Genomic DNA, 18,833 nt, shown 5'->3' with positions numbered 1-18,833 from the left:
TGGGGGGGGGGGTTACAAATTGGGTTAGGTTAAAATATTAAGTTATTAGTGTACTTAGGCTGGGGTTAAGTAAAAGGTTGTATGGCCCGATTCGGACCTTCCGACGGGTTTATAAATTATTCCAATTATTGTGTGGTATATTTCGACGTATAGATGTTGTTCTTATTTCGGTTATGGCTGGCATCCATTTTGCCAATTTACAAAAAAATATTGCAACTTTTGCATGCACATTTGAGAGCGAGTTCGTGCGAGAACAACAGATGCTCTTGCATTAATTGTATTATGAGGGAATTCTAAAAATGTCTTCAACCAAAATAAAAATCCTAAATTCTTCTTCTGTTTTCAAAGTGGCAACGTAGTGGCCTTTTAAACGTTCTGGAAAAGTATTTTGGGAGGCGCAAAAAATTTGGCCGACAACTGAATTAGGTGGACACACGTTGTTTTCCTAAATTTAAACAGTTAAAAAACAACACCTAGTTAATTGATAGCACACGAGAGTTTCAAAGTGTATTTGTCGGGCAATGTTAATGTAAACATTCCGCATGGGGACCCACAACAACAAATCAAAAACAAATCTTTAAATTTCATTTCGATTTCTACGAACAAACAGCAAAAAAAGATATTATAAGCATTACTATATGAAAAAAATGTTTTTCGGTTTTGAGCCAACTGGCCAAGCATGTGGCACATCGATATTCAAACGAGAAATAAAAAAAAATCGCAATAAAAACAAAGTACAACCTTTAAGTCGACTTGAAACAAGCAAATCTAAGATTTTAAAACTTATTTGTTCAATAACATTATAAAAACAAAAAACGTATAGCCTTTTAAAAACCATGCAAAAAGGTAAAAAAAAAACACAAAAAAACACTACAATCAAAAACAGAAATGCATAACACTATAGGGGACAAACACAGCGAATGACCTCGTTTGACCTGCCGATTAAACACGGGACTATTAAGTTGCGGCTGTCAAGTAACATTAGCACTTTCGTTATGTCAAGGCGAAGTGACAATGTCAAAATAAGTCGTTAACACGAGCAACAAATCTATAGGGTGCAAATAAAAACGAGGGCATCATAAACTGGGATGCAGAAAAATTAATATAGAAATATAATATATTGCTTTTTTCTATGTATTTATAATTAAAAATATGCAAAAAGCGCCTTGTGTATCTATATAATATGTGTAGAAAAATACGATTCTTGTATCAAAAGTATATAGTACGTAACTTAAAATATAAATTTGAAAAACTATAGATAGAAAGATCAGTAAAATTACACAAAACACACCTAAAATGATTTTTTACTACTAAGCAATTTATTTCTAATGACAAAGTTTCTTTTACGTTTTAAAACGTTACATTGCCACAAATCAATTTGATAGCGATATTAATTATACATATACTTGAAAGAATTTCACTTCATCAGCAAAGTGAAAACAGAAGCTAAAAACATTAAAAAAATGTTTTTTCTACTTGGAATATTAATCATAAGTACGGATGTCCGATACTTGACATTTTATTCCGATAGCGATCCGCTTTATTTTGACAAAAAAGTATCAAAATCCGATCCGCTACTAAATGACGTCATTAGTATGCCTAAACAAGCAAAATAGATGAAATTAAAAACGTCGCAACCATTTTCTTACAGGTTGTCAAGTCAAAATTTGCTTTAGTGGTACGAAGTACCCCCAATTGTAAACCGAATATTATTTTGATAAATTTACCTTTTTTTAAGGTTAAATCGGTGAGTTGGATCGTAAATCATGTCTTATATTCCTATATTGACTTGGACGAAGTACCGATACTACCACGTGACATCGGTTAGCCCCAAGTAATATTCCTAATTAAGTAAAGAAAATCTATCGGATTACATGTTCGGCTACAACCAACGACTTGCGAAATTGCTAAAACAGTCGTACTTTTGCCAGCAATTTAAAAATGACCTGTTTTAGAACGCAAAGCATAGAATAATAAAATATGTCAAGACACCGCACGTGTCCGATGCGAAATATTCGTTCAAGATTCTAAAAGGTATTTCTTAAACTAGCGCCGTAATGTTTTTTCCTTGGAGCGGAGCAACGTGATTCGGATGGCAATAGGGAGAGATACTTGATCTCAGTATAAAACGAGCAAGACCGTCAGAGACGAGCCGAGGAGGTATTGCTTTTTTGTGTGTAAAAGAGGACGTACGCCTCCTTCGTACATACAGAGGTCGACGACATCGAGGTAACCCTGAAAGGTAAATTACAGGGTAAAAAACGATGTATAAGCGAATGATTACACACATTGGAGTGCACTTTCGCGACTAACGGCTGTCACATGACTACAGGCCCATTTGAATCATAAATGCACAATCTGAATCAAACCATTTAGAAATTAAAGTTGTAAGAAAGAGTACCGCCAAAGCGTTTCCGTGGTAAATATTTTGTTTTGATTCGTGCGTAACTTTAAATTGAAGTTCCCCGGCAATTGGTATTTTTCCATATTTATATTTTGTTTTGGCATCGGACTTATTCAGGCCATATATGCCGTTTGCCCAAAGCCACATCAAGCGAAAAAAATTCAACTATCCGATGTAACCATATATCGTCATGGAAAACAGTTTCTTCCCACAAACTAAAATTTCAAACCTCAACTTCAAGACAACAATTTCTTAAAAAGCTGTAAAAATGGTTTTACCCAAGCAGAAGATCATCAATTGATGAATTGGCGACTGGCGTACTTACTGCGAGTCGTTGAAGTCGTGCCACTGCCTCGTGTCCGGGTTGCAACAATAGGCGGTGTAATGGCCGCCGTAACACGAACCACAGTGGTTGGAAACTGCGTACAGGTCATATAGCGCTGAACTGCGATCTGTGGTGAAGTAGAATGCAACGAAGCTTTACACAAATGACGCTTAGGGACTGTCTGGTCGGAACGGCCGTTTTATATATAGCACAAAACATTTTATGATAAATGCATTTGGACTAAATGCTTTATTTTTTATAGGGTCAAATTAGGCGTTGTTTATTTTAGTTAATTAAAATATTACTTTTTTATGATTTTTGAGCGAATGTTGTAGGTACTTGTTTACATGGTAATACTTGCATTTCGCTTTTTAAATAATATGTTTTCAGTTTTTAAATAATATTTTCCATTTTTTAAATACTTTCGGATGTGAAGTTGACCTAAACATAGTACAACCTTGCATTACCCTACAAACATTTTAGACAAACTTGATACTATATAAAAAATATTCTTTATATTTAAACACAGACAGTAACTTACTTTCGCAGTGGTCGCTTGCATAGTTTTCCAGGTTGAGGTTTTGCATAGGAAACTTCACAAGGTTGGTTAACTTTTGTCTGTAACGACTTCCTTCATTGAAACGCTTCAGATCTTCGTCGCCGTGAAAGTTTCAGGTTAAGACAATATAGCAAATATTTTTGAGTAGCCAAAAAAATGGCGTCCAACCCAATAAAAAACACACGACAATTGTGAAGCATTTTAGTTGTTGTAATGGGCATATCATAGATATGGGAAAAAAGCAAGTTAGACTTAGTTAACTACAAGTGTCACGCGTAAATTTTAAAGGATACGAATGACGAGGACTTTAGGGAATTTATGTATGCTGAGTTTCTTCGTCATTTTCCTCCTGGTCTTGCAACGTTCGCACGTCTGAAAGAACAACGCAATGCAAAACCGTGAACGTAACTCTCGCAAAAGATTTGCAACTGACTGCGATCAAGAGATTACAAAACATAAACTTTCACAATAGAACTTTACATAGATGATATATTTACCGGCTTTTCGTCGCGGTCCAGCACTTCCTCCTTGGTGAAGTTTCGCAGACAGTCAACAACGCTGGTTGCCTCCGACGAAAAGGCAGACTAAAACCGAATTAAGTTTATGACTACCTTTCTGTAAATTATTTTCACATAATCGTAGAATTTGATCAGCTAAAATTCTCGTTTGAAAAAATCATCTTTTAGTTAGACGATCATTATCAAACTTCGGATCCGATTTAATACTATTAAACATCGTAATTGCTGAGTACGTTGTTATCAGGTTAATTTTAGTTAATACCAAAACCATCAAACAAGGTAACCTAATGATATAACAGATAAACATCAATAAATCATAAGAATACTGTTTATTTATTTTGTGGGCAGTTTTCATTATTTATAATACAAGACTTATCACTTAACTCTGCAGTTCACAAATTCATTTTTAAATTACATCTTATGAAAGGGATTTAAATAAACGCATAAACAAAAAGTGTCGTACCTTGGAAATGGGGAGAGAGAGGTCCCAGAAAGGGTCGTATGTAAGCGACTTGTGGTTGCACTCCAGGCAAGTAAGAGAAGATTCTAGTTGACCAACGAAGAGGTCGAACACGAAACTCTTGTCTTTGGTGGCGTACCACATCCACGTCTGTCGTGCTTTTTCCTTCGGGCTATAATGCAACACAAAAGTGGCCTAATTTTTAAACTTTGTACATTTTGCCATTTTATAGTTATAACGACATAACATTTCTTTTGAACAGAATAATGTTATTACAAATCTGTAAGTAACATTGACATTTAACTGAACGAATAATTCTCTCCAAGCGATATAAACACTGTTAATTAATATGTTATACTTGGCAGACTGTTGAGAAGTAGTTTATTGTTTAAAAGCTGGTGACAAAAATCGGAATTAACCCCAAAGTTTGCACCACAGGGAGTAATTATATTGTTGTCACATATATTTTGCACCTACAAGTACAAAGTCTGGAATAAATGTTGGCATGATAACAATACGTCAAGCACCGACCAGGAAAAGAGGATAAATCAAAGGATTTGTTTCACAACAATACAATAAATATATATGGGTACCATTGTCAGAACTATTGTAGATGAAATATGATCTGTGCCTGTGCGCAACAAGGAGAAAATGGTCATTTAAATGCTTGACAATATGAAAGTGGAAGAAATAAATGCCAACAACAAGTAAAATTTACGAACGAGTAAATAACAACAACAATGCCATTTGTGTTCACATATAAACATTCTTTAGTTAAATATATGTGTGACTTCTGAGTCATTTTGAAATGACTTTAGTCCAAGTCAAGTTTTTTTGAATAAATAACAAGTCATAATTTAAGCAAGTCAATTCCAAGTCAAGTTCTTGTCATAAAAAAATACACGTTAAGCTAGTAAAATTGGGTAAACTCGTCCAAATATGAGCAATACCTAACTAAAAATACCACAAAAGGCAATAGAGAATACCAAAAAGGCAATAGAGGAAAAGCAAATTGTTCTATGTGCGAAAATTAGGATAAATAACCAAATTTTACGAAAAAATGCTTAATGTAAACCTTTAATTTCATTTGTCTAAAAGACTTTAGTCAAGTGAAGTCATTTTCCCAAAAGACTTTAAGTCAAGTCAAGTCATTACAACACTGCTTCTGATCGAAAGTTTTCTTGCAAACCTGAAAATTCAGTGTATTTCCTCTCGATTTACCTGAGTCGGTTCATTTCGGGAATAGGATCTTTGGATTTGATTTTCACTTGGTTGATGTCCTCATGGAGACCTTCCAATAGGAAGCGCAGAAATTCCTGGCTGTCCTGTTGTCTAAAGCATTAAAATGCCCATTAAGTTCGGTCAATTACGTTTATACTATGCCAAACAATCAATTGACATCGATAAGATTTTTTTTGATACAACTAAGATTTCTAGTTTTTAGCATAATATTCAAAATTAGTAAAAAGACAATGAATTTCCGATCAAAGACCTATTATAATAAAAAATACAATATATATATATATATGTACATATTGTAGTTAAGGATATTCATTAAAATGGATATACATTAAATAATGAAATACAAGGCACACACTACTTACTCATAGCCCATAAAGCGAGGTGAGAACTTCTGTATCTGCGATTTGAAGTTTGTAGTGTTAACTGACAATGCTCCATTCTTCCAGAGTTGCAGAATAACTTCAGAAAATGCTACAAATGACAGTTAAGTTAACAAGTATATACTTGACTCCAGTAGAAACCCCGTTTGAACAAAAATCGATCATATTATATTGATATATAATACTAAACATCACAAAATAATAATAAACAAATAAAATATTACTATTATAGATCTACTGATGTCACTTTTTTGGACCAATACCCAATTTTTTACAATTTTGTCAACCGATACCCGATACGGATTTTTCATATACCTGGGAAATGATCAACACTTTAATAATTGAAAATAAAATCCAAATATGGTTTTAGTTAATATTAATTATTAAACTATTATTTTGCAAATTAACTTGACGTCAAGGTAAAACCCAATTTTTTTAATTAAAAAATCGGTTGTTTGTTGTACAGAAAAAATTATTTCATATTTTCAGACTAAAATATCGGCAAAAGTATCGGACTACATTTAGCAATACTGATATATCGGTAGAAGCCAAGTATCGGCAGGTATTATCGGAAACCAATATATCTGTCTATCTCTAATTACTAGTGCCTTGTCTGTGGTTGCTTTTAAACTGAAGGACGAAAATTCACAACTGCACCCAATGAACTGTCCTTTATACAGACAGCTTTTTTTCAACACATTTTTTTAACTGAATTATCTATAGACAAAACAATCGTAATTTCAATATTTGCTAGATAAAAATTAAATATTATATTCCCGTCTAACTTTCGCCTTTTTCTTTTTTTATTATACTGTTTATTTAACTATATATTTGGGACATCCCCCACAACTGATTTAGTTTAACAATATTGCGAAGTCCTACAAAAAAATTTATTAAGGCCGTTTGAGACTTTATGCCATTATTTAAATGTGTTGTGTGATGTGAAGAACCATTAGGAAACCAATTTTCCACAAAAGTTTCAGAAATACGATTATGTGTCTTCATGGACCAATTGTAGAGGCCACTTGTATAGCAAATGACTGCTGATAACATTGTGTTCTACTTCTATAATAACCAGATGAGAAGAACAGTGCTTATAAGGTCATAAGCATGACGCTTGAACTGAAACCAGTAAAGGTTACTGTGTGGCTTTGCTAAACCAAATATTTCAAAACTTTTGCTGCCTATATTTTAATTTTAGCTAATTTATACGAATTGCCAACTGTATATATAATATAATTTTTTTGTTAAATTAAGCATTAATCTTACTTTACGAACCATTATATTTTGAAACCACAATAAATTAAATAAAAGAAAATATTTTGAAACAAATTAGAATGTTCAAACAAAAGTTATGGTGTAAAACTCAATGAGATGCAATTTATTTAAAGAATGACTATCAAATAAAAATATACAACATCAAAATAAAACAAAAGTAAAAAAGCACCTGTCATAAGTTTTCCCTTCATGGGTGACTTGTCTCTATTCAGCTCCTTTTCAAACTTGGATTTAAGGCAGTAATCACGCAGTTTCTTGGTGTTTGACAAACACTGGAGCATTGAATTCATGAAGCACTACAATATAAATGTAGGGTCACATTTAAGGGCTGTTAGTTTTCTTTTCAAAACTCTTTAAAATAAAATAAACACATTCCTAATTTTACATGAATTTAGAGCTAAGTGGTTCTTCTTAACATGGGTGAGGACGCCTTGTTCTTGCCTAAAATAATGGTGGACCTTGTCTTTTCTTGTGATGAGAAAAATTAAAAAAACTAATGTACAATATTTTTTTCCAACATTTAAATTAGTACATATACAAACGCCCTACACATCATTAGAACCTAATGAAAGTTGATGTCCACTGAAGTCGTTATCAGTTTACAAACAATAAACACAACGATGGTTACAAAACCATAGTTCCTTAATTCGAATGAATCACACAAAGTTATCAACACTAATAGCAATAAACACAGAATAAATATAAAACTTAACTTACACCGCAACAGAGTAGATGTTACCACTAATACAGGCGCGTCTCAAATGAAGGGCAAACAAGACATGTACATGCTCTAGGCAAAGCGCGCAACTAGGAGCAGTGTTTAAAAAAAATAAAACACTAAGGTTAACACCTAATATAGAGGATGTGGTACAGATTGATTTAATTTAAGATGCTGGGCAGATAACTTGAAATTACTCATGGCCTCATGGGTGTGCTGACCTTAGTTTGAGAACCGCTGATTTAGTGGATGAAGTAAAATACTGCCACTAAAGTCCTACTTATTCTTTTTTTACATTAACAGCAGAAGTTCTTGTTCTGTTACTTATTTTTTTGCAGCATGACACAACTCTTATGGTGTGTAGCATAGTTTGGCCTGTTGTTGCGTTAACATTTGGTTTTAAAATAAAATATTAAATAATTAAAATTCATATATCAAATAAATGCCAAAAACTTAAATTGATATAAAACGACTTGTTGCCAGCGTCAGTTGACTACAGCTATATAATATATAATTTTCCCAAACTCTGTATAAGTTCTGAAAGATGCTTGCTTACCACCTGAAAAGCTTTCGCATACTATTAGTGGTATACATGCTATAGATTAAGAACTACTGATCTGATGCTCGTGTGCAAGGTTGGAATAAATCAAAAATTGTTATTTTGTGGCCTAAATTAAAAAAAGTGTGGTCAACAACTAATGTTTTTTCTTATGCTAAATATATGATATCAAACACCAAACACTGAAAAGACATTGCATAAATAGTTACTGATTGCTCAATAACAGAAATAAACAAGTGCATGTTGAATTGAAAAAAATCCTACATTCAATAGTCTGGTGAACAAACGATGCCGGTCATACAGACTATAAAGTCTAAACTCTAAAGCCGACAAACATAGAAAGGCAGGTTAAAATCTGGATGAATGCTGATTGAAAAGAGTGCTTGATATTCAATAATAACCCTGAAATTAGAGATCACACTGCCATGAATAGCTTGATAAAACATATGGCCTACCAAGACATGTACAACACTGTTCTATACAATACTTGTGAAATACATCATTGCCTTAAAATGCAGAAATAAAAAAAGGATAAAATAACACTGGACTAGACAAAAAGTGACAATTAAGACAGAAATAAAATCTATCATTTTTACTTACAGTATTGCCTATGTTGCGAAGTCCAATAACACCACATCCAATATCTCTCTCTATGTGACTCTAAAAAATAAAATGATTAACGAGGTCATAAGCATGATGTTTGAACTGAAACTTTTTTGTTTTTTAGTATATATATTATGATTTGATTTTAAAATCATACGAAAGATAAAGATTAGGAAAAAGCTAATTATATAACCGCTTTAAGCATTACTGACTTTGATCTATAACATATGATGTCTCTTTTTATTACAGTAGATGCTATAAAAAATAGTTGTTTCTTCTTTTAATACAAAATGACTTGATTTTTCAAATGACAAAAAAAGTAAAAAAACACAAATAGAACTCGAAAAAGACTATAGTCCCCAAATAACTGTGATTAACAACAGTTGGGGTGTTAAGTCATATTTGACAGGTACCAACAGTAAACATTGTCTAGTTCCTGATGGGAAGCCGGTGCTATTTATCTGTTCACCGAAAATTAATTTGGGACATTTAATCCAAACTGTTATAAAGTAAAGCAATAACAAAGAATTAGAATAATTAACTTTTATACAATGGTTTACATATTTGCATAGCTAAAAAAATACAGAGTGTTTAAGTAAAAAAATAAAGACATTCATTAAATATTCCCATAAATTTTACCTGTGGTTGGCATATTTCAATACCAAGCAGATTTAGGTGTAAGTGAAGTTTTGAAGTTAGGCCATTTTTTATCATTATTTGCTTATTTTGTAACAATACATCTAAAAAATTAACAATTTATAGACTGCATTTTTATAATGGCATTCAGCAAAGAATGCTTCTAGTAACAATTTTTAAAACTGGTAAGTAAGGAACTAATTCTTACAAATAACACAAACACATTCGCCAAAGCCACAACCTGACAATTGGTTTTAACAACTGGATACATAGATTTCTTCACAAATAAATCAAACTACATAAGTTTGTGCTGGTTGCATTTCAACACTTTTTTGACTGGCTGTCCATCAGAACATTTCCAAAACAACATTACATGGAATACCTCTCTACGAACAGATGTTCTTGCAGAACTACTGCTATATCTGCTTTGCCTTTCCACATGAAATCCTGAATTGGAGCAGTGGCCTACTTTTCTTCTGGACTGCCTACTCATTATATCTCATAATACTGTCAAGGCACCCTGGCCCTGGCAAGATCCTACATGACCCTTAATCTCTTTAATAAAACATAAACCAAAGCCACCAACATGGGTTTATAATCACAGCTGTGTGATGGAACAATGAGCATTGAACAGCAACAGTGGTGTAACAAATGGCTGTGGGATATTGGGAAGTGGGGTGTGTCATTATGAAAACAGTGATTAATAAAAATGGGTTGTTGTTGGCAGGACACATGCCTGCAATGGATGACCTGATTAGAAGACAATTAATTACATAATTGGTTTTAAAATTACCTTGAGGGTTACTTCATAGTCAACTTCAACACTTCGTTTAGGGCTTGTTGTACGACTGAATGATGGTGTGTATTCCGAATCGTAAGGTTTTTTATCAACTGAAAACAACAGAAGTAATACTGTAAAAGGTTAAAATACAATAACACCCGGGCAGTAATTAGCATTAGTAACACTGACTGTATTGATTTTCTTTAAGCTATAAGCTTTAACCTGTTAGGTAATTATGAGTAAAGCAACACACTCCAAAATGAATATTAGAGATTATATAGTTGTAGCAACACTTTTACTGTAACTGATAAATGATAGCATGTAAAACTACAATGCCACATACAAAATGCCAACCACTTCTAGAAAAGCCGAATATTAACCTACCAAATACATCAATACGTTAGCTAACCTATAGCCCTAAAATTAAAAAAAGACCAAGTTTGCAACAGTATGGCAGAAAGCTGGCGACTTGGCGACTATGTCAGCCGAAGAATCAGACAGAAAACCGAAGAAATTGCTCCAAAAAAAAAAAATAATAATAATATGTAGTAACATTATGCACTAAAATTGGCAGGAAATAATTTGTTGTGCCATTCTGAAAAAAGTATGAAGCACATCAATTGTTTAGCAGGGAAAAGCCAGAGTTTGGCATATAGATTGTTTATTAGCTTAAAAAGTACTAAATTTCAGTAGAACTGTTGTGTATTTGCAGTTTTACTTGATTTGGCAAATACTTCTTTATTGAGTTAAAAAAGCAATCATGATAGTCGCCATTCCTGTTAATAAGACAGGTATGACATTCGCATAGGCATAACGAGGATGTACTAGGCCAAGCTGTTCCATCTAAGGCTTAAAGTATATTTTTGGCTGTTTTAATTACGTAAACGCAAAATATTTTCACGCTTTACGCAAACTTTAACCTCATTTAGCTGTGGTTATGTCTCTAAAGCATATCTATTCAGCCAACAGCTATTATGCATACTATGGCATGTTGCACTTCACTGTGACTCTACATTTGGCAAACAATTTCTATTAACTTGGATTATAATACACAGTTATTTTTTTTATTAAAATTTCTTCCAATTCAAAAAAAAATTTCTCCCAATTTTAAGATTCTTTCTCGCTATTTAATCTGATTTCAATGTGTGCACATGAGTTCGCCCCAAAACAGCTTATCTATGTAACACTGTTAAGAGTAAGAAAAGCTGACATGTGCACCCCCAGGCTGTACTTCAGCATACCCCATATGTATTTCTTTAAGTCACAAAAAATTTTGCACCTTCGGCGCAACTTTTTGCTGATTCATTTACTTCTAAATAATCTTGTTTATTGCCTAAACGTGGCAAGGTTGATACAATCCTTACGAACACATCATTTAAGTTTTTGGGCATGACCAAAAAAACGAAGAATTTGCGCCGAAAATGCTTGTCACCAGAAGGCTGGAAAGATTCTGCCAGCCTGGTTTGCAATGTATTGAAGTACCACAAGGTAGGGTTTAACAATAAATAAAAAACACTGTACTGTCACTAAATAGAATAGAATAGCATCTGTTTACAAATTTTGTTGAGAACAAAATAGGGCTTTTATCGATTAACATTATTAGTAACAAGTTACCATTGGGTTTTTTAGTGGGGCAATACTTAAGGGTACTTAAGGTATATATTTCATTTTAGAAAACCTTATGCATATAGAATTTTTCGAATTTTTTATAAAAAACACAATAAATTTGCTAAACTAAGTCATACTTGAGATAACTTCTTTTTTGTAACTTCCCCTTGAATAGATACCTAAAAAATAGAAAATGTGTTGTATTTATTTTGGATGTTTTGGAAATTGTTAAAGTTAAGTTGTATTGTTTTAACTTCATTGCAAGAAAGTGAAAAGTAATAAGATAACAACTGTTTTTATTTACAAAAACATTTAAAAATCAACTTTGCATACATGGGTAGCACTGAACAAAAAGTCTTTGAATATTGGGCACATTTTTACTAAATGGGGTCTTTAATAAAAAGTTGAAAAATCTTTTTAATAAATTTAGATTTAAATATTTTTTTAAATAACTTTAAGTTGTATAGTAGGGTTGGACAAACAACTGATCAGGATCTACATGATTTTAGTGGCTTTTCTTGCTAAAGAGTAGGTGATAGAAAGCCGACACCTCATATTTGAACTAAGTTTAAAAGTTTAATTAAATGTATTTCATTGCGTGTAGCCAGAGTTTCTTTTAATCAAACAAAAATGTCAACTAATTTTATTTTTATTCACCTAAGATGTTACAAATTTTCAAGAAATGAAAACCTCTTACTAGTAAGATCAGAAGAGCTGCTTGACCTCTGCCTTGTTGGTGAAACAACATATGAAGCAGGTAGTTCAGTGTCTTTTCGAGTTCTATATGTTGAAGGGTGGCTTGTAGGGGAAAGAGAGTTAGAACGAGGGTAGCTGCTTAAACCATACATCGATCTGATAAATGGTTTTTCACATGAGATTACGTCACTTGAGGTACGGTGTTTTGATCGCATTGTTGGTCGCACAATCTCATCCTCATAATAGCCATTTGAATATGTGTATCTGGATGGATCCTACAACAGCAAATTACATATTTCACTGTACAAATTTGGTAACAGAATATAAAAATAGTTTTAGAGCACAATCAGCAGTTTACATTTTTTGTATAGGTCGGGGTTTGTTAACTGTAGCCCTCAGTCCCTAAGGTTTCACTGAGCATATAATACTAATAACAATTTATTAGGTAAAACTAAAATAGTGTTGTTTTTGTTACTTTACAAAAACATAAGCAGGGTTGTTGAAACTGATAGAAAGGGGCTCCTCCTCACGAATGGTCGAAAACCACTGATCTATCTTTGAAGTTTGTTGTTACAGAACTTGGCTTACATATGTTTTTGTGGAGATCTTAGCTGGATTCCTGCTTGACCTTGATGGACTGTGGCTGTAATTAGAAAAATACATCAGAAAACCAAAAAGGTTTTGCAAATTGTAATTCCAAGACAAAACAGAAATATATGACATTGGCAGGGGCAGATCCAGGGGACACCAGGCCATCCCCCTTAAACTATTGTTTTGTCAATTTTAACAACTTAAATGCTATAAATAAAAAAGCATATGTCTGTGTGAATTAATAAAGCATATGGCTGTGTGGATTATAACTTCGGCAAAGAGCATTTTCTATTAAATTCGACTATAAATGCCGGTATTTTAAGCAAATGAGAATCTCTGTTATGTGCCAATGTGTTACATCTTGTTTATATATTGAGAATTTTTGCCAATTCAACCAAACAAATGCCCTTTTTAGCAATTTCACACAATTATAGTGCCTTTGAGCTTCATATTTAATCACTATTTCCCTTGGTAATTATTCAAATATTTTTAACTCTTAAGAGGACTATTGCTTGATTATTCACTTGTTAAAAGCCTCAACATGACGAAGTTCAGGAGGTTGACACAGCATTTAAATTTGGGGGGAGACAAAAAAACTAAGAATTTTGACAAAAAATGCTTGTCACCAGAAGGCTGACAAGATTCTTCCAGCTTGATGTGATCAAATGTATTAAACTAGGTACTAAGTATTAATGTTATGTTAACTTTAATATTTGGCCATGTTTAATCATAACTACATTTTTATCTAATAATAAAACTACTCCAGAGAGTCCAATGTGGACAGTAGTAAGTTTTGTAACCGACAAGCAGCACAGGGTTAATTGTGTAGGTGGAATATTTTGATGAGTTATATGAAATCCCAGAGAATAGAATTCTGTATATATATCAACCTCTATCTATTTATTGATCCAACGTGGACTCATTATATTTTCTAGGGTTAACTAAACTTGTTTTAAACCGACTCCCGAAAAGCCCTGGTCTAAGCAACAGATGTTAGCAAGACTCTGAATGTGATTATTATAAGTTAGTCGCATACATTTGTTTACCTGTTTGAATAAGTTACAGAAGGTTTGGAAGGAAGAGGCTCGTGGACACTGCAAACACATAAAAGGATTTTAATATCAAATAAAAAAAACATTTACAACTTTATAAGTGGTACCCTATGTATTACTTTTCCAGCATATAAAATATGTTTATATTGTGTACCACTTTTAGGGATAGGGTTTATACTGCGGTTAAGTAAGTTGCGCCTCTTTAAAAAAATGTTATATTATGACATTGTATTGGGTGACGCTATGGGAGAGAGAGATCTGAATGATGGATAACTGGTCTTGACTTGGGGGCACCAGAAAATGTTGGACACAAAAATGTCATGCAAAATTGAAAAGTTAAATATGGTAATAGCATAAACATAACCAATTTGTGTACAACTCAGCAACACTGTTACGAGGTGTCTGTTAATTTTTTTAGGGGCAAAATTTCTTATTTGTGACAAGTTAACTGACAAGGAACAATTTTTGCCAGCCTACATCATTCTAGACACCATGCCCTGCATCTACTACAAAGCAATATCAAAAGGTGTTTCCTACGGTGTCTTTAAGCATATACACTAGTTTGCGTTCTGGTGGACTAACTTCAACAGTTTAACTGAAAACATTGGAAAATTGACATTCTCTGACAACACAAGCATTATAACACATCAACCCTGCAGCAAAATTTCCTCCAAATAGAAAAAAAAATTACTTTCGCTGAGTGTAGACTTTGGATGACATACCAAGTGAAATAATTTGTCCTAGCTACAAGATATTCAAAATGTAAACATTGACATCCTTCAGAAGAACATTCTTAGCTACAGTCTTAATTTTTTTACAGTTTCTCCAGTACACATAATCTACCATTGGAATTCATGATTACTCCAAAAACGTTGCTATCAATGTATTTCATGAAAATATTCATTTGAACATCATAACACAAGCTGATGTGAATATTCTCCATACATGAAGTGTAACTCAGTCCAACCAAACTAAGTGTCTGGTGAAGCAAACAATTCTGGAAATTCTTCCATTGAGTAGTCAACTATAATGCATGTTTGTGATACAGAGGCCTAAATTTTTATTTTTGCTAAATACCAAATTGTGCTCGATAATTTTTGCCATGTATCCACAAATAGAGGTATTAGGTATATATTGTGATTTATCACCAAATTTCTGAATTTTAATTAGATTACAAAGGGTTTAAGTTTGACATACCAAAAATATATTCTTGTTTATATAACAGACATCCTAAGGCTGAATATTTGTGTAGATGGAGCTAGAGGGTATGACCATAATCTATTACTTCCTGTTTTGTGGTTTTCAATCGTAGTGGAAAAAATATTAAAAGTTAATTGGCGATGGCAGAATTAACCAAAGATACAAAAAATAAACATACTATCTTGGCGATATGTGGTTTGGTCTTGCACCATAAACAGAATTGTAGGAGTGACTGTTTTGATCAGCATATCTCATAATGTCATTTGGTCGCCTGTCAAACAAAACAGGGTTTTTAAACACTATGTGTAAAAACAAAGAATTGCTCGGTATAAATTATATTTTTAGAAATAAGTACCTTTTTAGAAATAATGTTTTCAAACAACTGGACTACTCTGTCAAACAAAGAATTGCTGGGTATACATTATATTTTTAGATATAAGTACCTTTTTTAAAGAAATAATGTTTTCAAACAACTGGACTACTACTTTTAAATGTCACGTAAATTAAAAATTTACACTTTCTACTATTGGCAACCAGTTAGAGGTTTATGTTATTTAGTTTTTGACTACCAGATTTTTAAAATTATTCGCCTAAATGCATTTGGCTTCTTTAGGGGGTCCTATTTAGCCAACAATTCCAAGCTATTTCATTTTAGGCAATGATAAAATAGAAAACAAATGGTTGCAGTTCTTAGATATCTTAATCAACATGGAAATAATTCATTTGATCTTAAAATTTACATCCAAACCTTTGTGCCTTTAAAAAAAGACTGAGCAAGTAAACACTAGGCTTACATACCCCATTAGAAAGTTTGGCGCTGGTCTAGAATTCTACCACATTTTCGTCCAGGGGGGTTATGTTGCTATTTGGGTTAGGGTGAGAGTTAGCATTTGGGTGGGTCAAGTGTTATTATTATATTAATTCTAACATATTTAAGCCTTTTCTTGCAATTCTTAACTTTGACAACTCATTTTGTTACTGTTAAAATAAATGTGGTAGGATTCTAGAACCAAAGGGAAGTATGCAGCTCGAAATTTTCTGCGTAATATCTCCGAAAGTAAACAAGATATCAATCAAAAATTTCTACACATTACTCAAAGCAACCTAAGTTAGCCAGCAATTAGACTTTAAAAAAAAAACATTAAAATATTAATGTTCATATTTTATTATTAATATTCAGTCATATTCGGCCTTAAAATTAAAATGTGCCCTAAGTGACTTTAATAGGGTGACAGCAACGAGTCTACTCTTCGAAATGAGATATGACTTGACCGCCAATTATTCAGGGAGTAATGTGTAGAAATTTCTGATCGATATCTTGTTTACTTCCGGAGATATTACGCAAAGAATTTCAAGCTGCATACTTCCCTTTGGTTCTAGAATCCTACCACATTTATTTTAACAGTACGAATTTCATTAAAATTCACCATGAAATATGAGTCAGCAAATGTGAAACAGTTGACCAGTGCTTACAGTTTTCAGTAGTTGTTAATTTACAGCCGCTCAGATGTAAGAGTTTATTAATTTTTACAGCATTATTACAATACTTTTTTGTCTAATAGTTAATTTGGTAATTTAAACCAAAATCTAATCCAACAACCCACCTTTCATATCTTGAAGTAGACATTTTAGTAGTTGCTAAGTCACCAGCATCTGTTTTAAAAGTTTCAGTGAAATTTACATGCGATAACAGAGTAAAGTATCCATCAACTGATATATTTCTTGCAATTTCACAGTGCAGAGTCTCAATAGAACATTTTTGCAAATCTCAACACAGCCCAACAACAGAATACATTAGACACTTTATAAAGTAAATTTATAACATCATATGATAATCCAGGACGCTATATAAAAAGTATGGCACTGGTCTAGAATCCTACCACAGCGTGAAAAAAAAGACTACAACGTTTATAAGTCTACCAAGCTATATATTTTAAACGACAAGGAACAAATTAAATAGTTATTTAAAATAATAGGCGCACGTAACTTGTCTTTCTACGACAGGTTTAGGTCGTCCACAAAGTGAGTCTGCAATGGTTCGTCAAGTTGTCGACCCTCTGTGTCGTCATAGTGCCGAAAAAAGCAATTAAAAGGCCAAGTCGAGGTCACCGGTTGAACAACCGCTCGCTATTTTCATAACTATTCGATGGAAAGGCCGACTACTCTTCTACAAAGATGTTTGGTTTTGACTACTTTAAACAGATGAGCTGAAACGAACAAGAAAAACATTTTGTTAAACGTGTTTAGGGTAAATTTACTAGAACTACCACTATATTATTAGGTTAACCCTGGATGTAATCGAATATTTCTTTACCCAGACAGTAGAGCCACGCCTCTACGTAAACCATGGTCTAATCCAGTGGTTCTCAATCTGTTGGTCGCAATAGGTTGTCACTGTCAGGGGTTCGCCGTGTACTACATGTAAAAGGAATCATTGGCCAATAAAAAACAACAACACAACACAAAAAATATATAGCAGTGGGTGGGAACAAGAACAACCGCAAGGCTAAATATGTGTTAATTACATTTGCCAAAATGAACTAGTCGTGTTTATGAGGTATCAATTACTTTTGTGTTCATAATTGAAAGCGTAAGTCTAATGGCATTTAGATCTAATTACTTTAACGATGTGGTTTTAACCTTTTTTCAGTCCCCCTTAAGTATTAGGTTTACTTGAATGAAAAAGTTTTCTTAATTAGGGCATACTAATTGTGATTTTGCCTACTTAACCTGCGTAAAAGCATTTTTTGTTTTATACTCCTTTTTAGATTGTTAAGCCCGCTTGGGCACCTTGAGAAGTTCACGGCACTCCAGCCCTAAATAAAAAGCCATGCCAACTTAAAATTGTGGGTATGAATAGAACCCCATGAGTGGATTGATGAATATCAACCTTATTCCAGTTACGTATAAATGGATAAAATATAGACTCCACGAAATTATACATTTATCTGGAGTCGACTCGGGACTCGGGAGTCCATGCGGCATCATTTTTTGGCGGGAGTCAGTTATTTTTAACCGAATCCGCATCTCTAATTGATTCACGGAGTGACCAGGCCATGCTCACCTAAACTATACTTCTAATTACGTTTAACTATGTAGAACACATTTTTCGCGGTTATCGCACTTTTTTTCCGTTTTATTTAAATCTATTTAGCTTAAAAACGCTATACAAATTACGGAATGGTGTGATGCTTGTGATTCATAAACGAAGTCAAGTTCCTAA

The 18,833-nt window shown here is 33.2% G+C and overlaps 1 protein-coding gene across 3 annotated transcripts; it reads right to left on the bottom strand.

Annotated features, from left to right (window-relative positions):
- Positions 1 to 487: 487 nt before the first annotated feature.
- Positions 488 to 17,680, bottom strand: LOC146168356 (ubiquitin carboxyl-terminal hydrolase 2-like). 3 transcript variants are annotated; one of them, XM_083381178.1, is made up of 18 exons: positions 17,598 to 17,680; positions 17,215 to 17,263; positions 15,789 to 15,881; positions 14,405 to 14,452; positions 13,356 to 13,410; positions 12,769 to 13,042; positions 12,209 to 12,250; positions 10,476 to 10,573; positions 9,044 to 9,103; positions 7,336 to 7,462; positions 5,871 to 5,979; positions 5,488 to 5,598; positions 4,270 to 4,438; positions 3,786 to 3,872; positions 3,582 to 3,660; positions 3,271 to 3,381; positions 2,730 to 2,856; positions 488 to 2,235 (listed from the first exon to the last, which is right to left on the bottom strand). In XM_083381178.1, the coding sequence occupies exons 2-18, from the start codon at positions 17,235 to 17,237 to the stop codon at positions 2,142 to 2,144; spliced, it is 1,707 nt and encodes a 568-aa protein (XP_083237304.1). In that variant the 5' UTR covers positions 17,238 to 17,263; positions 17,598 to 17,680; the 3' UTR covers positions 488 to 2,141. The 3 variants fall into 3 exon arrangements, with proteins under 3 accessions (XP_083237304.1, XP_083237296.1, XP_083237312.1); XM_083381170.1 differs by lacking the exon at positions 17,598 to 17,680 and having other exon boundaries at positions 17,215 to 17,579; XM_083381186.1 differs by lacking the exons at positions 15,789 to 15,881; positions 17,598 to 17,680 and having other exon boundaries at positions 17,215 to 17,575.
- Positions 17,681 to 18,833: the final 1,153 nt, after the last annotated feature.

This window comes from Ascidiella aspersa, chromosome 1, assembly GCF_963924565.1.
Source record: "Ascidiella aspersa chromosome 1, kaAscAspe10.2, whole genome shotgun sequence".
NCBI classification, from domain to species: Eukaryota; Metazoa; Chordata; class Ascidiacea; order Phlebobranchia; family Ascidiidae; genus Ascidiella; species Ascidiella aspersa.
This window is presented reverse-complemented; position numbering and strand designations above follow the sequence as displayed.